The sequence below is a fragment of the Tenrec ecaudatus genome, chromosome 9 (genome assembly GCF_050624435.1).
Source record: "Tenrec ecaudatus isolate mTenEca1 chromosome 9, mTenEca1.hap1, whole genome shotgun sequence".
Taxonomy (NCBI): Eukaryota; Metazoa; Chordata; class Mammalia; order Afrosoricida; family Tenrecidae; genus Tenrec; species Tenrec ecaudatus.
The window spans coordinates 163,615,380-163,631,822 of NC_134538.1; the positions used below are offsets into that span (position 1 = coordinate 163,615,380).

Genomic DNA, 16,443 nt, shown 5'->3' on the forward strand with positions numbered 1-16,443 from the left:
TGATGCACCTCAGTGGCAGACGAAGCGTTTGTTAAAAATATATGTTCTTTCAAGGAAACCATTTCCCCCACAATCCTCAGGACCCATCCCCAGGGATTTTGATGCCGTAGATCTGGGATGGGATCCAAAAATCGATAGCTTGAAGCTTTCCAGGGGAGTTCAGTAGAGTGGTCTGAGAATCAGTCAGGCCAGTTTCTCCTTACATAGGGTCCTGGCACATGACTCAGCATGCCAACGGCCAGCTTTATTCAGTGACCATAGACCACCTTCCAGCGCATGATTCCTGTCACAGGTGCAGGCATCCTTCCCTAGCGACAGTGGACCGACCTCATGCTTGGATGAGAAGCTGTAGCATCCTTCAGTGCCTCCCACAGCCCCCACCATGTGTTTCTGGGTTAGCGCCAGTACTGGGGTCTTCATCTGCCTGGTCAGATCTCACACCTCAGCCTGAATTAAATGAGAAATCCGTAGCATTTGAAGCATGTTCCCATGTGAGGCTGCCTGCTTTTTCTTTGTTATTCAAAGTCCTGTCAAACTGAGGTCCTCCCCTTCACCTGAACATGTTTCCTGCCTTCCAGCCTCAGCTGAGCACCTGCACACACCTCCACCCATCCCCAAGGGCCCAGTGTTTCAGTGATGGTGACCAATACTGAGACCCCCAGAAGTTGAATCAGGGTTTCCAACCAGTTCACACCTGTTGCAGAAGCTGCATGTAGCAGGATGTACAGCTCAGAATCACGGGAGGAACCAATTAAAATGTAGATTCTGACTCAGGTGATCTGGGGTAGAAAATGCAAATTCTTACCAGGGGGTCGAGGCAGAATGAATTGTGTAAAAGACTCTCAAACCTGAGAAACCAAACTCACTGCCATCATCAGTAGACACCTACTCACAGGTCAGGGCAGAACTTTTCCTGTGAGTTTGAGACTACAACTCTTCCGGAGTGGAAAGTCCTGTGCTGGTGGTTTCGAACCTTGAGTAATAACTCAGCGGAACCCATTACAGCACCAGGGGTTCAAAGGTCTCCTCCGGATGAAAGCCACCTCCGCCTGTTCTCCGTAAAACTGCTAAAACAGTTTTGCCAGGAGCAGAACCTTTCTGGCCTCCAACTATCTTCAGGGGTCCCAGCGTTAAAGGGGACCTGGTCAGACCCTCTCTTGGGGAAAATCAGTTGTAGGGTCACACAGGGCACTTCAACCCAGGCTGCACCCTGCCTCACCCTGACCGACTCCATTAAGCACAGAGCCCTGAGCGCGGGGCTCGCCCAGCCTAACGAGGAAGGACACGTCGCAGGTCCCGCGCGCCCCGCCGGCCAGCGGCAGCACGCGCGTCCCTGGGGGGACCCCGCTGCCTGGGACACGCAGAAACGCTGCTTGCAGCCACTCGCGGGCGCCTCCCCTCCAGCCACGCCGGCTCGCTTCCTAAGCAGTGTTTCCGTCCGTGTGTCTTTTCTCTCCTTAAAAATGGGGGAGGAACCCTATAGACCCCCTAAAAGCGTTGCAAAATGCACGCGGCGGGTGCCCAGGGCACGCTGCCTTTCACACCACGGTCCGCCTGACCCCGGTTCACGGCGCCCGGCTGGTCCCAGGTAATCCCAGAGGCGGCTCTGGGTGGCTGGTCTAACGTGCACGCGCATCCTAAACCTCGCGGCCACCGACTCCATTGACTCATAGTGACCCCACTGGACAGGGGAACTGCCCCGGTAGGTTTCCGAAACTAACCTTCGTGCATGCAGACAGCCTCGTCACTCTCTCGCGGGGCGACTGGGGGCTCGAACCGCCGTCCTTACGGTTAGCGGCTGAGCAAAGTCAGCAGTTCGAAACCACCAGCCATTCTGGGGGAAAACGACGAGGCTGTCTGCTTCCGTGAAGGACTCGGTTTAGTAATTCTGGAATCCGGGGCAATTCTCCCCGGTCCCGACGGGTCGCTGTGAGGTGGGTTCGGTTCGGTATTTCCCTACCGGAATAAACACACCGGGACAAATTCCAAAGGGCTGCCGGCCGTCAGGGAGACCCGATGCCACAGCAAACCAGGGGTAGATGGAGGTGCATCTGTCAAAACAACACGCACGCACACACACACACACACACACACACACACACACGCACACGCACACGCACACCCGCGTGCGCGCGCACACTCGGGCCGCCCGCACCTGGCCGGGTGTGCGGAGCAGGGTCTGGCGCCTCACTCCCCGGGGAGCCCCTGGGGCCTCCGGGAGGGGCGGCGCGCCGGGGAGGTGGGGCGCCGCGTGTTTGCGCGTCGGCCCGCGTGTCCGTGCGCCCTCCCGCCATGCGCCCGCGTGTCCGTCCGCAGCGCGCCCCCCGCGCCCCTGCGCGCGCCCTCCCCGTCCCCCGCGCGCCGGGCGCGGCAGCCTGCAGTCCCCACCGCGGGCGGCAGGGGGTGTTGTGCGGCCGCGCCGCCTCCAGGAAGCCTCGCGGGCCTCCGTCCTCCGCGCTGCGGCTCCGCGCTCCCAGGACGCCGCGCGGGCAGCGGGCAGCGGGCGGCCGGGCCGGACGAGGAGGACGCGGAGAGCGAGGCCGGGCCTGCGGCGGCGGCGGCGGCATTGGCGGAGGCCGGGGTCGCGGACAGCGCAGGGCCATGGCCGAGGCGGCGGCGGCCCCGGTAAGGGCGGCTGGACGCGCGGACTCGGGGCCCCGGGGGCGGCCTGCGTGTCCCGGGCCTGGCTCACGGCCCGCGGGCCCGAGGGAGGGGCGCGGGCGGGCCGGGGGCGCAGCCAGGGTGGGGGGCCCACTCGGCGAGCCGCGCGTCCCGCCCGAGGCCGCCTCCCGCCGCGCGCCCGCCGCTCGAGCTTCCTGCCCCCTCCCCGCCCGCGCCCCCACCCATCCCCGTCCCCGCCGCCCGCCCTTCCCGGGGCTCCTCTGCCGCCCGGCCGCACCTGAGAGGTGTCCTGCAGGCGGCCGATCCCGGAGTGCCCGGCGCCCCGAGTGCCCGGCGGGGAAGACAATCGCTGCCGCCGCTAGAGCCGGCGCCGCGCCCAGCCCTGTTAGCCGTAGTTTGTCCGCACAGCAAACCTGGGGGGCAGGTACGCTACTGTCGCTCACCCTCAAACAAAAGGCCGACCTGAGGCCTGGAGAAGTTAAGTAACTTGCCCCGGACCCCACAGCCGCAGACTGTGTGTGCAGGGACCCAAGTGTGGTGGGGCCTCTGCACGACCACCGTGGTAATAGCGCAGAGCAGACACAGGTAAGTGGCCCCTTCCGGCCGCTGTTGGTTCCTGCGCGGAGCCGGCCTTCCAGGGGAGCCGAGGGTTCCGGCGGGCCCAGCTTCGCAGGTAGGAGAACCGCGCACAGGGCAGAGGGGCTCGGGCTGTGCCTGGAAGAGAAGATTTGGGCTGGGCAGTCGTGGGCGGTGGAGTTGCAGAGAGAGAGAGCAGGAAGGGTCTGGCTACCTTGGGGAGAGAATGTGGATGGAGGGGGTGGGGGGGGGCGCGACCCGGAGGTTTCGGACTTCTCTCACCCTGGCTCCTCCTGAACAACAAGGTCCTGCTTCAGTCCGGGGAGCCTGATATTTGTGAGTGGGGCTGGTGGCATCCAGTCCTATGGAAGCTTGCCTGGTGCACCTTGCTGCATCAAAGCAGGAAGAGAATGGTGGTGGCCTAGCGGACTCACAGTTGTCCATCCTGAAATAGAGGCCTTCAGTGCCTTTTGTACCGCCCAAAAGATGTGGTAACTCACAGGTGTAATTTGAGGATGAATGGGATTTCTGTGGACGAGGAGCTGGGTGGCGAAGTTGAGACATCTCCCTTGCCATAAACTCTGGGGACACTGGGTTCCTGTGGTAGAGACTGGCCAGAGAGATCAGAGGGAACTTGGTGCTGGGCCACCAGGGCGGAGCTGGCAAACTCAGGGGAGCCAGCCCCAGGTGTAGGTGAAGCCTTGGGGCAGTCCCATCTACATAGGTGTTTCCCTAATGCAGCTCACTCTCCAGCCAGACCGTCCATCCGCCTCCTTTGTGATCCGTCTCTAGCCTGCGTCCCTTCATGTCACCAATTCCCTGGCCTGTGCCCTCCATGCAGACACTCTTGCATCCTCCTTGGAGGTGTTTCTGCCTCTGTTTAACTCTTTGTCACCATTTTCAGAGTGGCCGGTGGTGGCTTTCTCTAAATGATGCATACTGGCTGCAGGGACGGCTGCTGTGGGGGATTGCTTCCAGGACCTCCAATACAGACCCCGTGGATGTTCAAGTCTCAAATGAAATAGTGTAGTGTTTGCATTGAGTCTGCACACACTCTCCTGTGTGTCGTAAGTGGCTTATAGGACCTGATACAACGTAAATCCTGTGTGTGTACTGCTTGACTCTCCCTCCTGGCCTTTGAAAGACTCTTTTGACCACCTCATTGCCCCCAATATTTTTAGTTCATAGTAGGTTGAGTTCATGGATGCAGAGCCCAGAGGTTTGGAGGGCCAACTGTAGTCACTGTCCATTTGTTTGGACAGAATTTTGTAAGGGACTTGAACCACTGACAGGAGGAGGCACGGGTACCAAGACATCCCATCTGATCCATTGGCCAGGGAGGGTCAGGTTCTCGGCTCCCTCAGAGGACAGCATGCTCTGCCCTCGGGACTGCCCATTGTTTAGGCCCTCTGGCCCGGTGGTGCAGTGGTTACATGTTGGGCTGCGATCTGCAAGGCCAGCAGTTTGAAACCACCAGCCACTCTTCTTGGAAGAAACACGGGGTTTTCTACTCCTGTGAAGAGTTAGTCTCAGAAACCCACAGGGGCAGCTCTGCCTTGTCCTATAGGCTGTGAGTTGGCATGGGCTGGATGGCAGTGAGTGTGGTTTTTGGCGTTTGCATGTGGGAAAGCCCAGCATTTTGGCCTGCACCGGGTCCTCCGAACTGCTCTAAGGGGGATCATTGACCCTGGTGCTGCTGCAGAAAAGGCCTTTGACCCTAGTTGTTTCCGTAGGCAGGAGTCCTGTCAGAGAGTTCCGCTCTAGCCTGGGGAGAGTTGTGGTGACCACTGCTTTGTGATTGCCAGGAGGGAGCAGTTAGGGAGGAGACAAAACCCCACCTTTCTGGAAGGAGAGGAGTTAGCCATGAGAGTCTTGTGTATGTTAGGAGAGATGTGAGCTGCTTTTGATTGTGCTGTGCCGGGGATGCGCTGTTTTTTGCCATGTCATCACTGGGGGGACAACCACTGCGTGATCACATGGGGGTCGGTTCTCACTGTGACTCCACCTCAGCACCCTAGCTGGGCCAAGCCATGGTTTATGAAGAGTGGCACTGACAGCCTGCCCTGAGCGGGGTGCATCGCAGTTCTGTGCAGTGAAGGAGCTGACTCCAGTGGCAGGCCAAGTGCTGTGATCCGTGTGTGCCCCCACCCCGAGGCCCCAGGAGTGGCATCCATTTCCACTCTTGGGTGGCAGTTCGAATGCGTGAAGGAGGTGATAAGCTAGCCAGGGAGCTGGCACGTGGCACAGGACGCCCCCTAGCCCCCAGACAATGAGTGGAGTGGCCTGGGGAATTGAATGAATGACGCTGACCTCATTGTCTCTGAAAGATTTCCCCGTGGACGATGGCAGCTACCATCCAAGCCATGGAGCGGAAGATCGAATCACAGGCTGCGCGCCTGCTCTCCTTGGAGGGGCGCACGGGGACGGCTGAGAGGAAGCTGGCCGACTGTGAGAAGACAGCCGTGGAGCTCGGGAACCAGCTGGAGGGCAAGTGGGCCGTGCTGGGCACGCTGCTGCAGGAGTACGGGCTGCTGCAGCGGCGGCTGGAGAACATGGAGAACCTGCTGCGTAACAGGAACTTCTGGATCCTGCGGTTACCCCCGGGCAGCAAGGGAGAGGTCCCTAAGGTCAGCTCGGGGAGGGCATCCCGGGCAGGGCGGGGGCCGGGCGGTGAGCTCTTAAGTGTGTGTGTGAGCACGGTGGCACTTGTGGTTCCAGGTGCCCGTGACCTTCGATGACGTGGCCGTGTATTTCTCTGAGCAGGAGTGGGGCAAACTGGACGAGTGGCAGAAGGAGCTCTACAAGCACGTGATGAGGGGCAACTACGAGACCCTGGTCTCCCTGGGTAAGGCACATGAACACTTCCCTGCTACATATGATTTGGGGTCTGTTTCACTCTGTGCCAGTTTCTCGCTTCCGGAATCAGTAAAACATGGGAACCCTCCTGTGAACAAGCAGTCCAGGGGCCCGTCAAGCCCCTGCCTCCAGTGGTGAGGTCCCTGCAGCTCCAGGCCCAGAACATGAATGTGGAGTGCTGGCGTGGAGAAGGTTCCTATACTTCGGGAATTCAGGTTCACACGGGCTCTGTGCTCTCTCAGCCCTGAGAGCTGCTTCCATGCGCCCTCACAGCCGCCCACCGCCCTCCCCCTAGGCTGCCCAAGAAGAGCCTTCACTTTCTCTTCCTGGGCTTGATGAACTCTTGCTGAGGTTTCGAGTAGGACCCAGGTCTGAAGGCAATGTGTGTAGCTTGGAGAGGACTAGGTGACCATGAGGCCGTGTTTTAATTTGCTGAAATGTATTGCTCTGTGCAGAGACCCTACTGTGGTTTCTCAACTCCACCGTTAGTAACGTTTGGGACGAGGTCACTCTGCATTGGGCTATCCTGGGATATGTGGGATATGCAGCAGCAGCATCCTGCCTTTCCATGTGACAACCAGAGACCTTTCCAGACGTTCCCAAATGTCCCCTGAGGACAAAATCGCCTCTGGTTGAGAACCACAACTCTTACCAATCGAGAAAGTCTGCCTCTCGGTTATTCTTGGTTTCTGGCCGGCGTCCCAGCTTGCTTGTTCCCCCCTCTGAATTGACTGTGGCAGAAGCCAACCTTTTTGTCTTCCCTCAGACTACGCCATCTCCAAGCCTGAGGTCCTCTCCCAAATTGAACAAGGGAAAGAGCCATGCAACTGGCGTCGCACTGTCCCCAAGATTCCAGACATTCCCATGGATCCTAGTCCAGGTGAGGGGCTGGGAGAGGGCTAGGGAGACCCCAACCACAATACCTCCAGAAAACACCTCCATTGAAAAGAGAGCAAAAACTAAAAACTAGAGCAAACCCAAACTTGGTCAAAAGGGGAGATCATATGAGAGTGTTAATTTTTAACCTAGTGGCATCTGGAATAATCCACTTTCCAGCAAGGCTGTCCGTTTCCTTGGCCCGTGGTCAGAGAGGGTTCGCTGAAGGCTTAGTCCATGTGAGGGCCTGCAAATGGATTTCGAGCTCTCACTGGCACCCATAACCTTCTGCATACTGGGTGTTCACAACTTAAGTTCTGATACCATCCCCTCTTGGATTTAAATTTTATTATTTATAATGCTTGGTTCACACAGGCTGATGTGCTTCTTCCATGAGGACTTAGTTGATGCTTCCTGTGTTCCTCAGTGTTCTGCCTGTTGTATCTTTTTGTATGACAACTTGAGTTTTTACTTCAGTTCTTTTCAGCATGAGAAATGTGTGTTCTTCCCTTTTGATTTTTTGAACTCAATTTGTTTTCCCATTTCATTATAATAGTTTGTCTATTCTGCTCCCTTTGAAATCTTCTGTTCACTCCAATTACTTCATTTGTTTGGGTTGGTTTTTCATTCGCTTTAGCGCCGCTGTCTTCGAGGTGATTTTTGGAGTCTCTTCTGATATCCGTCTTGGTCTGTTCTCCTTTCCGCTCTTTTCTGATGCCCTGTTGGTTTCTCCACGTACGATGCCCTGGATGTGATTTCGCCACTCACGGTCTTTGGTCATGAGCATTTGATGTGTGATGATGCTTTTTTGAGATTGTCTCTCGATTCAGGTGGGATATCCCCAAAGGTGTAGTTTGACTCTGTGAACTTGTTTCAGGTTTTTCAAGGTCAGCTTGACCTTGCCTACGAAGGATTGATGGTCGACTCCACAGTCAGCCCCTGGCCTTTTGGGACTGATGATGCTGACCTTGGACTCTTTCCACAGATTCAGTCAGTTTTATTCCTTCTAGTTTGGTCTACATGTGTAATTGCTGTCATGTATGTTTTGGGGGAAAAAATGTATTTGCAATGAATTAAGTTCTTGGTCTCTCAGAGTTCTATTATGTGAACTCCAGCATTGTTTCTATCACCAAGGTTGTAGTTCACAACTACAGTTCCTTCTTCCTTTCCAACTGTCATGTTGCCAACACTAGTAACCGTCAGTGCATCATGATGACATGCTGATCGGGTTCAGACTGAAGAACTTGGTAGAATTCTTCGATTTCTTTATCTTTTGACACGAATTGCTGGTGTATAAATTTGAATAATTGTCGTTTTAACTGGTCGTCTTTGTAAACCCAAAACCAAACCACTGCTGTCAAGTCTGTTCTGATTCATAGTGACCTTTATTCATAGCAACCTTTGGGGGGCTGCAAATCTTTATCAGAACAGGTGGCTTCGTCTCTCTCCCCCAGAGCAGCTGGTGGGTTCCGACTGCTGGCCTTGCAGCAGACAGCTGGACATAACCCACCACACCAGGGCTCTCAGCCCTCCTTGCCGCCCTGTGACATGATCCTGTCACTGGCCACCCTGCAGTTCATGGTCTTGAAGTGCTTTTCTTGATGAGTGCACGCCATTCCTCTTCAGTTTGCCTTTCCTGGCATAGTCGATCCCGTCATCGGCTGACTCAGCCAGTGGCCAGCATCAGCCAGTCAGTTCACTCCCGCTAACGGCTGCCTGGGACATGGATCGTCAACATTTCATGTTTGCCAGCTTCCTGTTTTCCTTGGCTTGTGCTGGCTGCAGCCCACGTTCTGTTCACTGAAGGCTGTGTACAGCCATTTCCACTCACAGAGTTGTGCCCTGTCACCGTGCTTCAGTCCATTCACATGGTGTGATCGACTATGAGGAGGCAGCAGCCCTTTCCCAGTCGTATTTTGAGTGCCGTCCAGCCCAAGGAAGTTACGGACCGTATCTCGAACGGTGTTCCCTGCTGTCCGTGATGTTTTCGGTGGCCAGTTTTTCTGAAGTGGATCACCACCTCCTTTCTGGCCTGTCCCAGTCTGACACCTGTCCACTAAGGGTGTCCCTGCTGCTGTTGGAAATACCAGTGGCCCCTTTTCTGGCATCCAGCAACCTGTAAGCAACCACAGGGTGACAAGTGGCAGTCTCTGCGTGTATTAAACTCTGTGCTCTGTGGATGACAATCCTGGTATCCAAAGTCTTTATGCTCCAGCTTCTGCCATTTCTGGTTTTACTGTCCTGATTTGACCATCTCTTTCTTACTGGTCTGGTGGCTGACCTGGGAGCGCATTGGTCATTGAAAGCTGTGGTTAAGGTGCTGTCTTCCCGGGAATATGTGTCTGCTTCTGGTCGTCCTCGGGACCACGCAAACCAGGGCCACTTCAAGTTACAGTCTTGGCCCTGGGAGCCTTGGCCACGGGAGAGGGGTGAGTACCTGCTGGGTGGCAGTTCCCAGGGCCTGACCAAGGGCTCCAGGGAGTACCGCGCAGGCCACATTTAGTTTTGGCCTTGTCTTCAGTATCATGCACTGGGAGTGATGCTTTCTCAGTCCTGGGTTTATGTGTGGTGGGGGTGGGGGTCTTCAATGCACCCTCCCATCCTGCTTGAACCCCGGCCTTTCACATCCTCCCCCTGCCGCCCGAGCGTGCGAGTGCCCCAGAAGGCATGTGGAGCACCATGGTGCTAGGCTTTGCTGCCCCTGGGTGTTCTCCCGACATTGTTTCCAGCACCTGCCCCCTCCCCGTCCTTTATGAAAGCATTCATGTGCTCTAGTCTCTGCCCAAAGTTCCTGTCCCCCATCTCTGCAAGTGCCGATGTCATTTTCTCCTGAAGTTCACGAATGGCGTGACTGTGACATTATCTTGTCCTTGACTTGTTAGGACAAACCCAACCTGTTCATCACATCTTGCCTTTTGCTTTTGTGGAAAACGCATTGCTGTTTTTCATGTAGGATATTTGCATGTCCGTTCAGTGTATATGTTTTTATTTTTTACTTCACATGACAGCTCATAATTTCTTCAGCTCTGGGAAATGCCAGCCATTCAGTCCTTGTTGCCATGTAAATTTTGCCAGCACTGACTGGGACGTCTTCGTCTGTCCCCTCGGTCTCGTAGCTTTCGTTCTCTGATCACTACTCTGGACTATCCCCCAAGTCACTGGATCTGTGTCCAGTCTCTTGGGATGCTGGCCATTCATTCTCTCATTGTAGTGGCTGCTTTGTCATCTCTAGAATGTCTTTCTCATTTCTTCAAAGTTGCCATTATAAAAATAATTCTTGCCCGAGAGAGGCCCCAGCCCCACGACTCCTCAGCTGTCTTATCACTGCTCACCCAGCTTACCGGCCTTTCTGTTGTTCTCTGCCTCCGTGTTCCTTGTGAAGGAGCCCTGATGGTGTGGTGGCTCCTGTGTTTGCCTGGAAACCACAAGGACAGGGACAGACGTCACAACCACCAGCCACCCCGCAGGAGAAAGACGGGCTTTCTACCCTATAAACAGTTGCCATCTTGGAAACCCACCGGGGCAGCTCTGCCCTGTCTCGTAAGCGTAACTATGAGTCAGAATCAATTCAGCGGCAGTGAGTGTGGTATCTTGGCTTGAGGGACCCTTGGGTTGCTTCTCTGGCCTATCAGGTTTAGCCACCTAAGCAATGAAGTGTCCCTGGAAGGCAGTGTTGGCATTTTTCTGCTCCGGACCCCCTGGCTTCCATGGCTCTCGGCCTGTTTTTGTGTGAACCTCTCAGCCCAGGGTTTCTGCCCCATGTCTACTTGTGGAGTGCCATTCCTGCTGTGGCCTCGGGCCGTGCATGGGACAGACTGAGCTTGCATCTGCTAACTCGAGTGCTCCCAGTGACTTCTTTGACCTGTGTGGGCGTCTGCTGACCTCCTTCACCCAGTTAATACACATCTGCATTCTAGTATGCATGATGTTGCCAACCACAAGGTCAGTGGTTCAAAACCAGCAGTCCTCCTCAGCAGAAAGGTGAGACTCTACTCTTGTAAGGGGCAGTTGTGGCCATCTTGTAGGGTCACTATGAGTCGGCACGACGGGATGGCAGGGAGTGTATCCCCTGCTCCCCCTACCCCCACTGTCATCACCAAAGAATGGTTCTTTCTTTTATTTTTTTATGGGGCTCTTATACAAATATATATATACGTACTTTGTGTCAAGCACATTTGTTGCTGTCATCATTTTCAAAACATTTTCTTTCTACTTGAGCCCTTGGTATCAGTTCCTCATTTTCCCCCTCCCTCACGAACTCTTGATTAAATTAATCAATTATTATTTTTTCGTGTCTTACACTGACCTTCACCCACTTTTCTGTTGTCCATCGCCTTGGGAGGGGGTTATATGTAGATCCTTGTGATCAGTTCCCCCTGAGAGTGGTTCTTTCTGTGTGTGATCCTTTTCTGGGCTTTTCCCGGTGTGGCTCATGTGGCGCCTGCCCTTCTGTGGCTGACTAGTTTCCCTGGCCTTAATGGCTGCCCACCAGAGTCATTTGTGTTACTAGTGTGGGGTGGCTGCAGTGCTGAGGGTGGGAGGGTGTCTACCGTTCTTCCCCCAGGGCACCGGTGTGGACTAAACTCAGCCTGAGTGTCCACAGGGGTGGATTCCCAACCTCTGGATGCTAAGACCCAGCCTGAGGCCACTTGGGCTCAGTCTGACTCTTGGTTTGACCCTGTATTTTTTCTTTGACTCTTATATCTGGAATCTCCTCCTGAGCACATGGTGGGGCCTGGGGCCTTGTCATGGATCCCTGTGTTCAGAGTGGCAAAGAGACTAAGGCCCAGTGTGTACTCTCCTCTGCTCTGTGTGCGGTCCTCAGTACCCCTAGCAGCTGGGCACCCCTGTGGGTGGGTGCCATCTGGCCCCCATGCTTTTTTCCTGGTCGGCTTATGTGATCTCCCCACCCGCACCCCCAGGCTCTGGGCCCCCTGTCCCTGCTCCGGACCTCCTAATGCAGATCAAGCAGGAAGGTGAGCTCCAGCTCCAGGAGCAGCAGGCGCTGGGGGTGGAGGCCTGGGCAACTGGCCAGCCGGATATCGGGGAAGAGCCCTGGGGCCTGAGCCAGCTGGACTCGGGAGCCGGAGACCTCTCCACGGACACAACCCCAGGTTAGTGGCTGGGGTCTGCACGGGTACCCGGCCCACCTTGCAGCCAGCAGGGTTCAGTGGCACCCTGGTCCTCGCCCTGCACAAGTCTGGGGTGCCTGAGCCCTGGGTGCTGACAGAGCGGGTGGGAGGAGTTGGGGGCTCGGGAGAAGCTGGGAGCTCAGGCTCACCGCCCTCCCTCTTGGGCAGTTCTGCCCCCTCCTTCCTCCCAGCCCACAGGCTGTGGCCTCCTCCCCGCAGGGGTCCATCCCAGCTTTCCCACCACCATCCCGCCCACCTCCTGGCAGGCAGATCTCCCTCCCCACCACCCTTCTTCGGCCTGTTCCGACGGGTCCCTGAAGCTTAACATGGCCGCTTCCACGGAAGGTAAGCAGGGTCGTGTGTGTGTGTGTGTGTGTGTGTGTGTGTGTGTGTCCGTCTGGTGGCCTGTGGGGGGACCTCTCACCCAGAGGCCTTGGGGCAGCCACAGACACTGAGGGCTGGCTTTCAGTACACACTTTGTCCCGTCCACGTGGTGTCAGCCAGTTTGTTCTGGCTCGCCAACCCCTTGAGAGGATCTACCTCCTTCCCCTGTCTGAGGACCCCAGAACACACCTGCTCTGCCCTCTGGGGGCACAGTCGGGTAGGAGTGGCTCGCCAGCTGTGGGATTGAGCTTTTCAGGTCCCACCATCCCCTGCTGCTGAGTCTGTTCCTAGTCAGCGCCCTGCAGGGCAGAGTAGAACTGCTTCCAAGGTGGACAGTCTCACTTCCTGGGAACAGCTAGTGGGTTCAAACTACTGATCTTATAGTTATGCAGCCTGGCATTTCACCCAAGGCCAGAATCCTCATAGTAAATCCAGGATGATCCTTCACTCCCCAACGTTCATGGGCCCCGGGGCCACTGTGAGGGCTTAGGGTGGTCTTGGGAAGCTGGCCCAGCAGGTGGCGAGGGGTGGACATCTAGAGAACCTGAGATTCTTGGCCTCTCTCAGCAGATGTAAAGATCGTCATCAAGACGGAGGTGCAAGAGGAGGAGGTGGTGGCCACGCCTGTGCACCCGACTGACCTGGAGGCCCACGGAGCGTTGTTTGGGCCGGGCCAGGCCACCAGGTTCTTCCCCAGCCCGGCGCAGGAGGGGGCGTGGGAGAGCCCCGGCAGCGCCTTCCCCAGCCAGGACCCGGTGCTGGGCCTGCGGGAGCCCGGCCGGCCAGAGCGCGATGTGCGTGAACTCAGCCCCGCTGTGGCACAGGAGGAGGCCCCTGCAGGGGACTGGCTCTTCAGCGGGGTGCGGTGGGGCTGGAACTTCCGCTGCAAACCTTCCGTGGGTCTGAACTCCAGGGCTGGGCCCGAGGGACTCCCCTACCCGTCCCCAGACAGTGGGGAGGCCGTGCTGGACGCCGGCCAGGCCCCGAGGCCTTTCGGCGAGCGCTGTAAGTTCCCGGGCTGGACTAAGGGCTTTGGCCACAAGCCGGGGACCAAGAAGCACCCGTCGGCGGCGGTGCCCCCCGGAGGCCGGCCCTTCAGCTGCGCCACGTGTGGGAAGAGCTTCCAGCTGCAGGTCAGCCTGGCCGCCCACCAGCGCAGCTGTGGGCTGCCGGACGGGGCGGGCTCGGCAGGCGCAGCGGGCACCCCAGGCGCTACCGGGCCCCCGGGCGGAGGCGGCGTCGTCGTCGGAGGCAGCAGTGGTGCACGCGGGGACGGGAACGCGCTGCGCTGTGGTGAGTGTGGGCGCTGCTTCACGCGCCCCGCGCACCTGATCCGCCACCGCATGCTGCACACCGGCGAGCGGCCCTTCCCCTGCACCGAGTGCGAGAAGCGCTTCACGGAGCGCTCCAAGCTCATCGACCACTACCGGACGCACACAGGCGTGCGCCCCTTCGCCTGCACCGTCTGCGGCAAGAGCTTCATCCGCAAGGACCACCTGCGCAAGCACCAGCGCAACCACGCGGCTGGTGCCAAGGGGCCAGGCCCCAGAGGACCCCCGCTGCCCCCGCTGCCGCCCGCGCCCCCGGACCCCTTCAAGAGCCCGGGCGCCAAAGGGCCCGGCCCCACCACAGACCTGGTAACAGACTGGACGTGTGGCCTCAGCATCTTGGGGCCCGCAGACGGCAGTAACCTGTGACCGACACTCTCAACCCACGCCAGGCGGCGGAGCCCGCCAGGATCTCTGCTGGGATGGGACGGGGCCAAGCGCCCCCGGCGCTGACCACTTCCGGAACCGGACCGTCCCGCAGTCCAGCTGCCGCCAACGAACCGGGCCTCATCCTCTGGTGGTCGAACTGAGCACCGTAGAGTTTAAGTAATTTAATGATGAAACTTTTTTTTTTTTAAATTCTCGAGGGAAACGCTGGAAAATAGTAGTAGCACCGTTTAAATTTTGCTGCAAACTTTGGGTTTTCTGAGCATGTGTTTGTGTCCCCTGGCTCCTCACCAGGCCTCCACTGTGAGCCAGGTGTTGGGATCCGCCAGCAGGTGACTCCTCACTGAGCCAGGCAGTGAAGGTGCTGTGTGCCGGGAACAGGGCCCCCTCTCAGTAAGGAGAGACCCCCATCACAGAGCAAGAGCAGCCTCCCTCTGAGGGAAGCAGCGGGTCTGTATGTGTCCCTATAAGGGCTGGCTCCCTGGAAGGCATCTGGGCCATCCCTCAGAGCCCTGCCAGGAAGAGAAGGGTCTGAAGGCAGGGGTCCCACAGCTTATCCCTGGAGGGCCTGCCTCCCACAGCCACCCTGGACCAGGCAAGCCCTGGGGCCATCAACAGAGACTTTCACGCTGCATCTCCTGCAGTCACTGCAGCAGGAGGGCCCCAGTGGTTTCTCTCCAGAGATGAGGAAATAAGCTACTCTAAGAGGACGCACCTCACTTCTCCCTGGGTGCCAAGTGGGTAGTGTGCCGAGAGTCGTAAGAGCCCCGGCTTAGACACAGAAAGCCAACTTGGGGAGAAGGGATTTGCGTTGGCCTCCTGGAGGTCTGTGTGCACTGCTATGAGCCAGGTCATCGGCCTGCAGGGACCGTGTCTGCAGGAAGCCCCTGTTCCCACCAGGGCCCCAGAGACCCTGGAAGGATCAGTGGCGTGTGCAGCCCCCATCCCTGGCGTCTTCGAGGTGAAGGTTAAAAGGACGCAGGTCTCTAGATTCGGCCAGTGACTCTGCTTGCTGGGGGAGCCGCGCTTGTTCTCTTGCCCCAAACAGGTACCGTGTTTTCCCCGCAGGAAGGAGGTTCTAGGGAGTTCTTTCAGCAGCCTCATGCTGGCTTTTATTAGGCGATAGACTAGGTGAAGAAATTGGTTTCTTTGTACTGTATATTTTGTATGTTTACACTTCTAATATGGATATAACTGATATTTTGAGAAACAAATGAGCAGAAGGCACCCTGTTAAAAATAAAATCTAACCAGCACCAAGGCCATTTGGTGGGTCCCGTTCTGAGAGCCATCAGTTTGCAGCCGATGCTTCTGAGCACTTGCCCGGGAGCCGGCTGTCAGGCCAGTCAGCCAGCCGTCCTCCGCGCTTGCTCAGTTCCCAAGACCCTGACAGGCAGCCACCTGAGGGAAGTGTGACTTGGTGGGAAAGAAAGGGCAGGTACACGTCAGGCCAGTTAATTCAGAACATAAGCATGGCTTTTTGCAATTCATTCACTTTGATAGATTGGTCCTAATGAGAGGAAAGTTGCAAATCATACAAACACTGGATATATGGTTTCTCGGTGTGTCTTTTCCTGGCTGGGGCCGAGGTTGAAGGAATGTTAATGCTGGTGAGTGTTCCTGGCCCTGGGGATGTCCCAGGTCTGAGCTCTGGCCCCGTGACTTGCTAGCTGTGTGATGCTATACGTACCTAATGAGGGTCGTACGCAAGAGGCTTCAGAGAAACCATGGCAAAACCCCACTATCGTTTGAAATTCCACTTTTCTGCAAACATTTTGACGCTCCCTCACGTCCTAGAGATCTTTCTGGTTCTAGGAAAATCCCGTGTACAGCCAGCCCTGTGTCAGCAGGGCACAAAGGTAGGCTGTGGAGGGCCAGCATGGAGCCGGCTGCATCTCGGGGAGGTTTAAAGGAAGGGGTGGGGAGATGCTTTGGGGGCAAAGGCAGGTAAGTTGCCTACTCTGTGCTTGGCAAGATGTGACCTTCAGGACCTGCATGGACTTACAGTCAGTAGTATGGTGGTCCCTGGAACTGGTCTCCCCAAGAGGCATCTGGTTTGGCATCTGTCCAGCCCCCTTCTTCACCACTCTTAGAATTACCTTAACAAAACATAAAGCCAACCGTCCTCTGAGTCACAAACAACTCATTTCCCCTGGAGCCAGTCGTGCAGACTGTTCAATAGCCTTCTCTACCACTGTGCTTGTGGGCACCCCCCGTGAGCACCTGGGATGTAGTACTGAATTGAACCCCACTGGTCTGTGAGGGAGCATGCTGGACCTCAGC

General features: G+C 56.9%; 1 protein-coding gene across 7 annotated transcripts; it reads left to right on the forward strand.

Moving 5' to 3' along the window:
- Positions 1 to 2,423: 2,423 nt before the first annotated feature.
- On the forward strand, positions 2,424 to 15,515 carry ZNF746 (zinc finger protein 746). 7 transcript variants are annotated; one of them, XM_075558787.1, is made up of 7 exons: positions 2,424 to 2,625; positions 5,526 to 5,825; positions 5,917 to 6,043; positions 6,821 to 6,934; positions 11,853 to 12,044; positions 12,231 to 12,407; positions 13,017 to 15,515. In XM_075558787.1, the coding sequence occupies exons 1-7, from the start codon at positions 2,602 to 2,604 to the stop codon at positions 14,141 to 14,143; spliced, it is 2,061 nt and encodes a 686-aa protein (XP_075414902.1). In that variant the 5' UTR covers positions 2,424 to 2,601; the 3' UTR covers positions 14,144 to 15,515. The 7 variants fall into 7 exon arrangements, with proteins under 7 accessions (XP_075414902.1, XP_075414905.1, XP_075414901.1 ...); XM_075558790.1 differs by having other exon boundaries at positions 12,282 to 12,407; XM_075558786.1 differs by having other exon boundaries at positions 13,014 to 15,514.
- Positions 15,516 to 16,443: the final 928 nt, after the last annotated feature.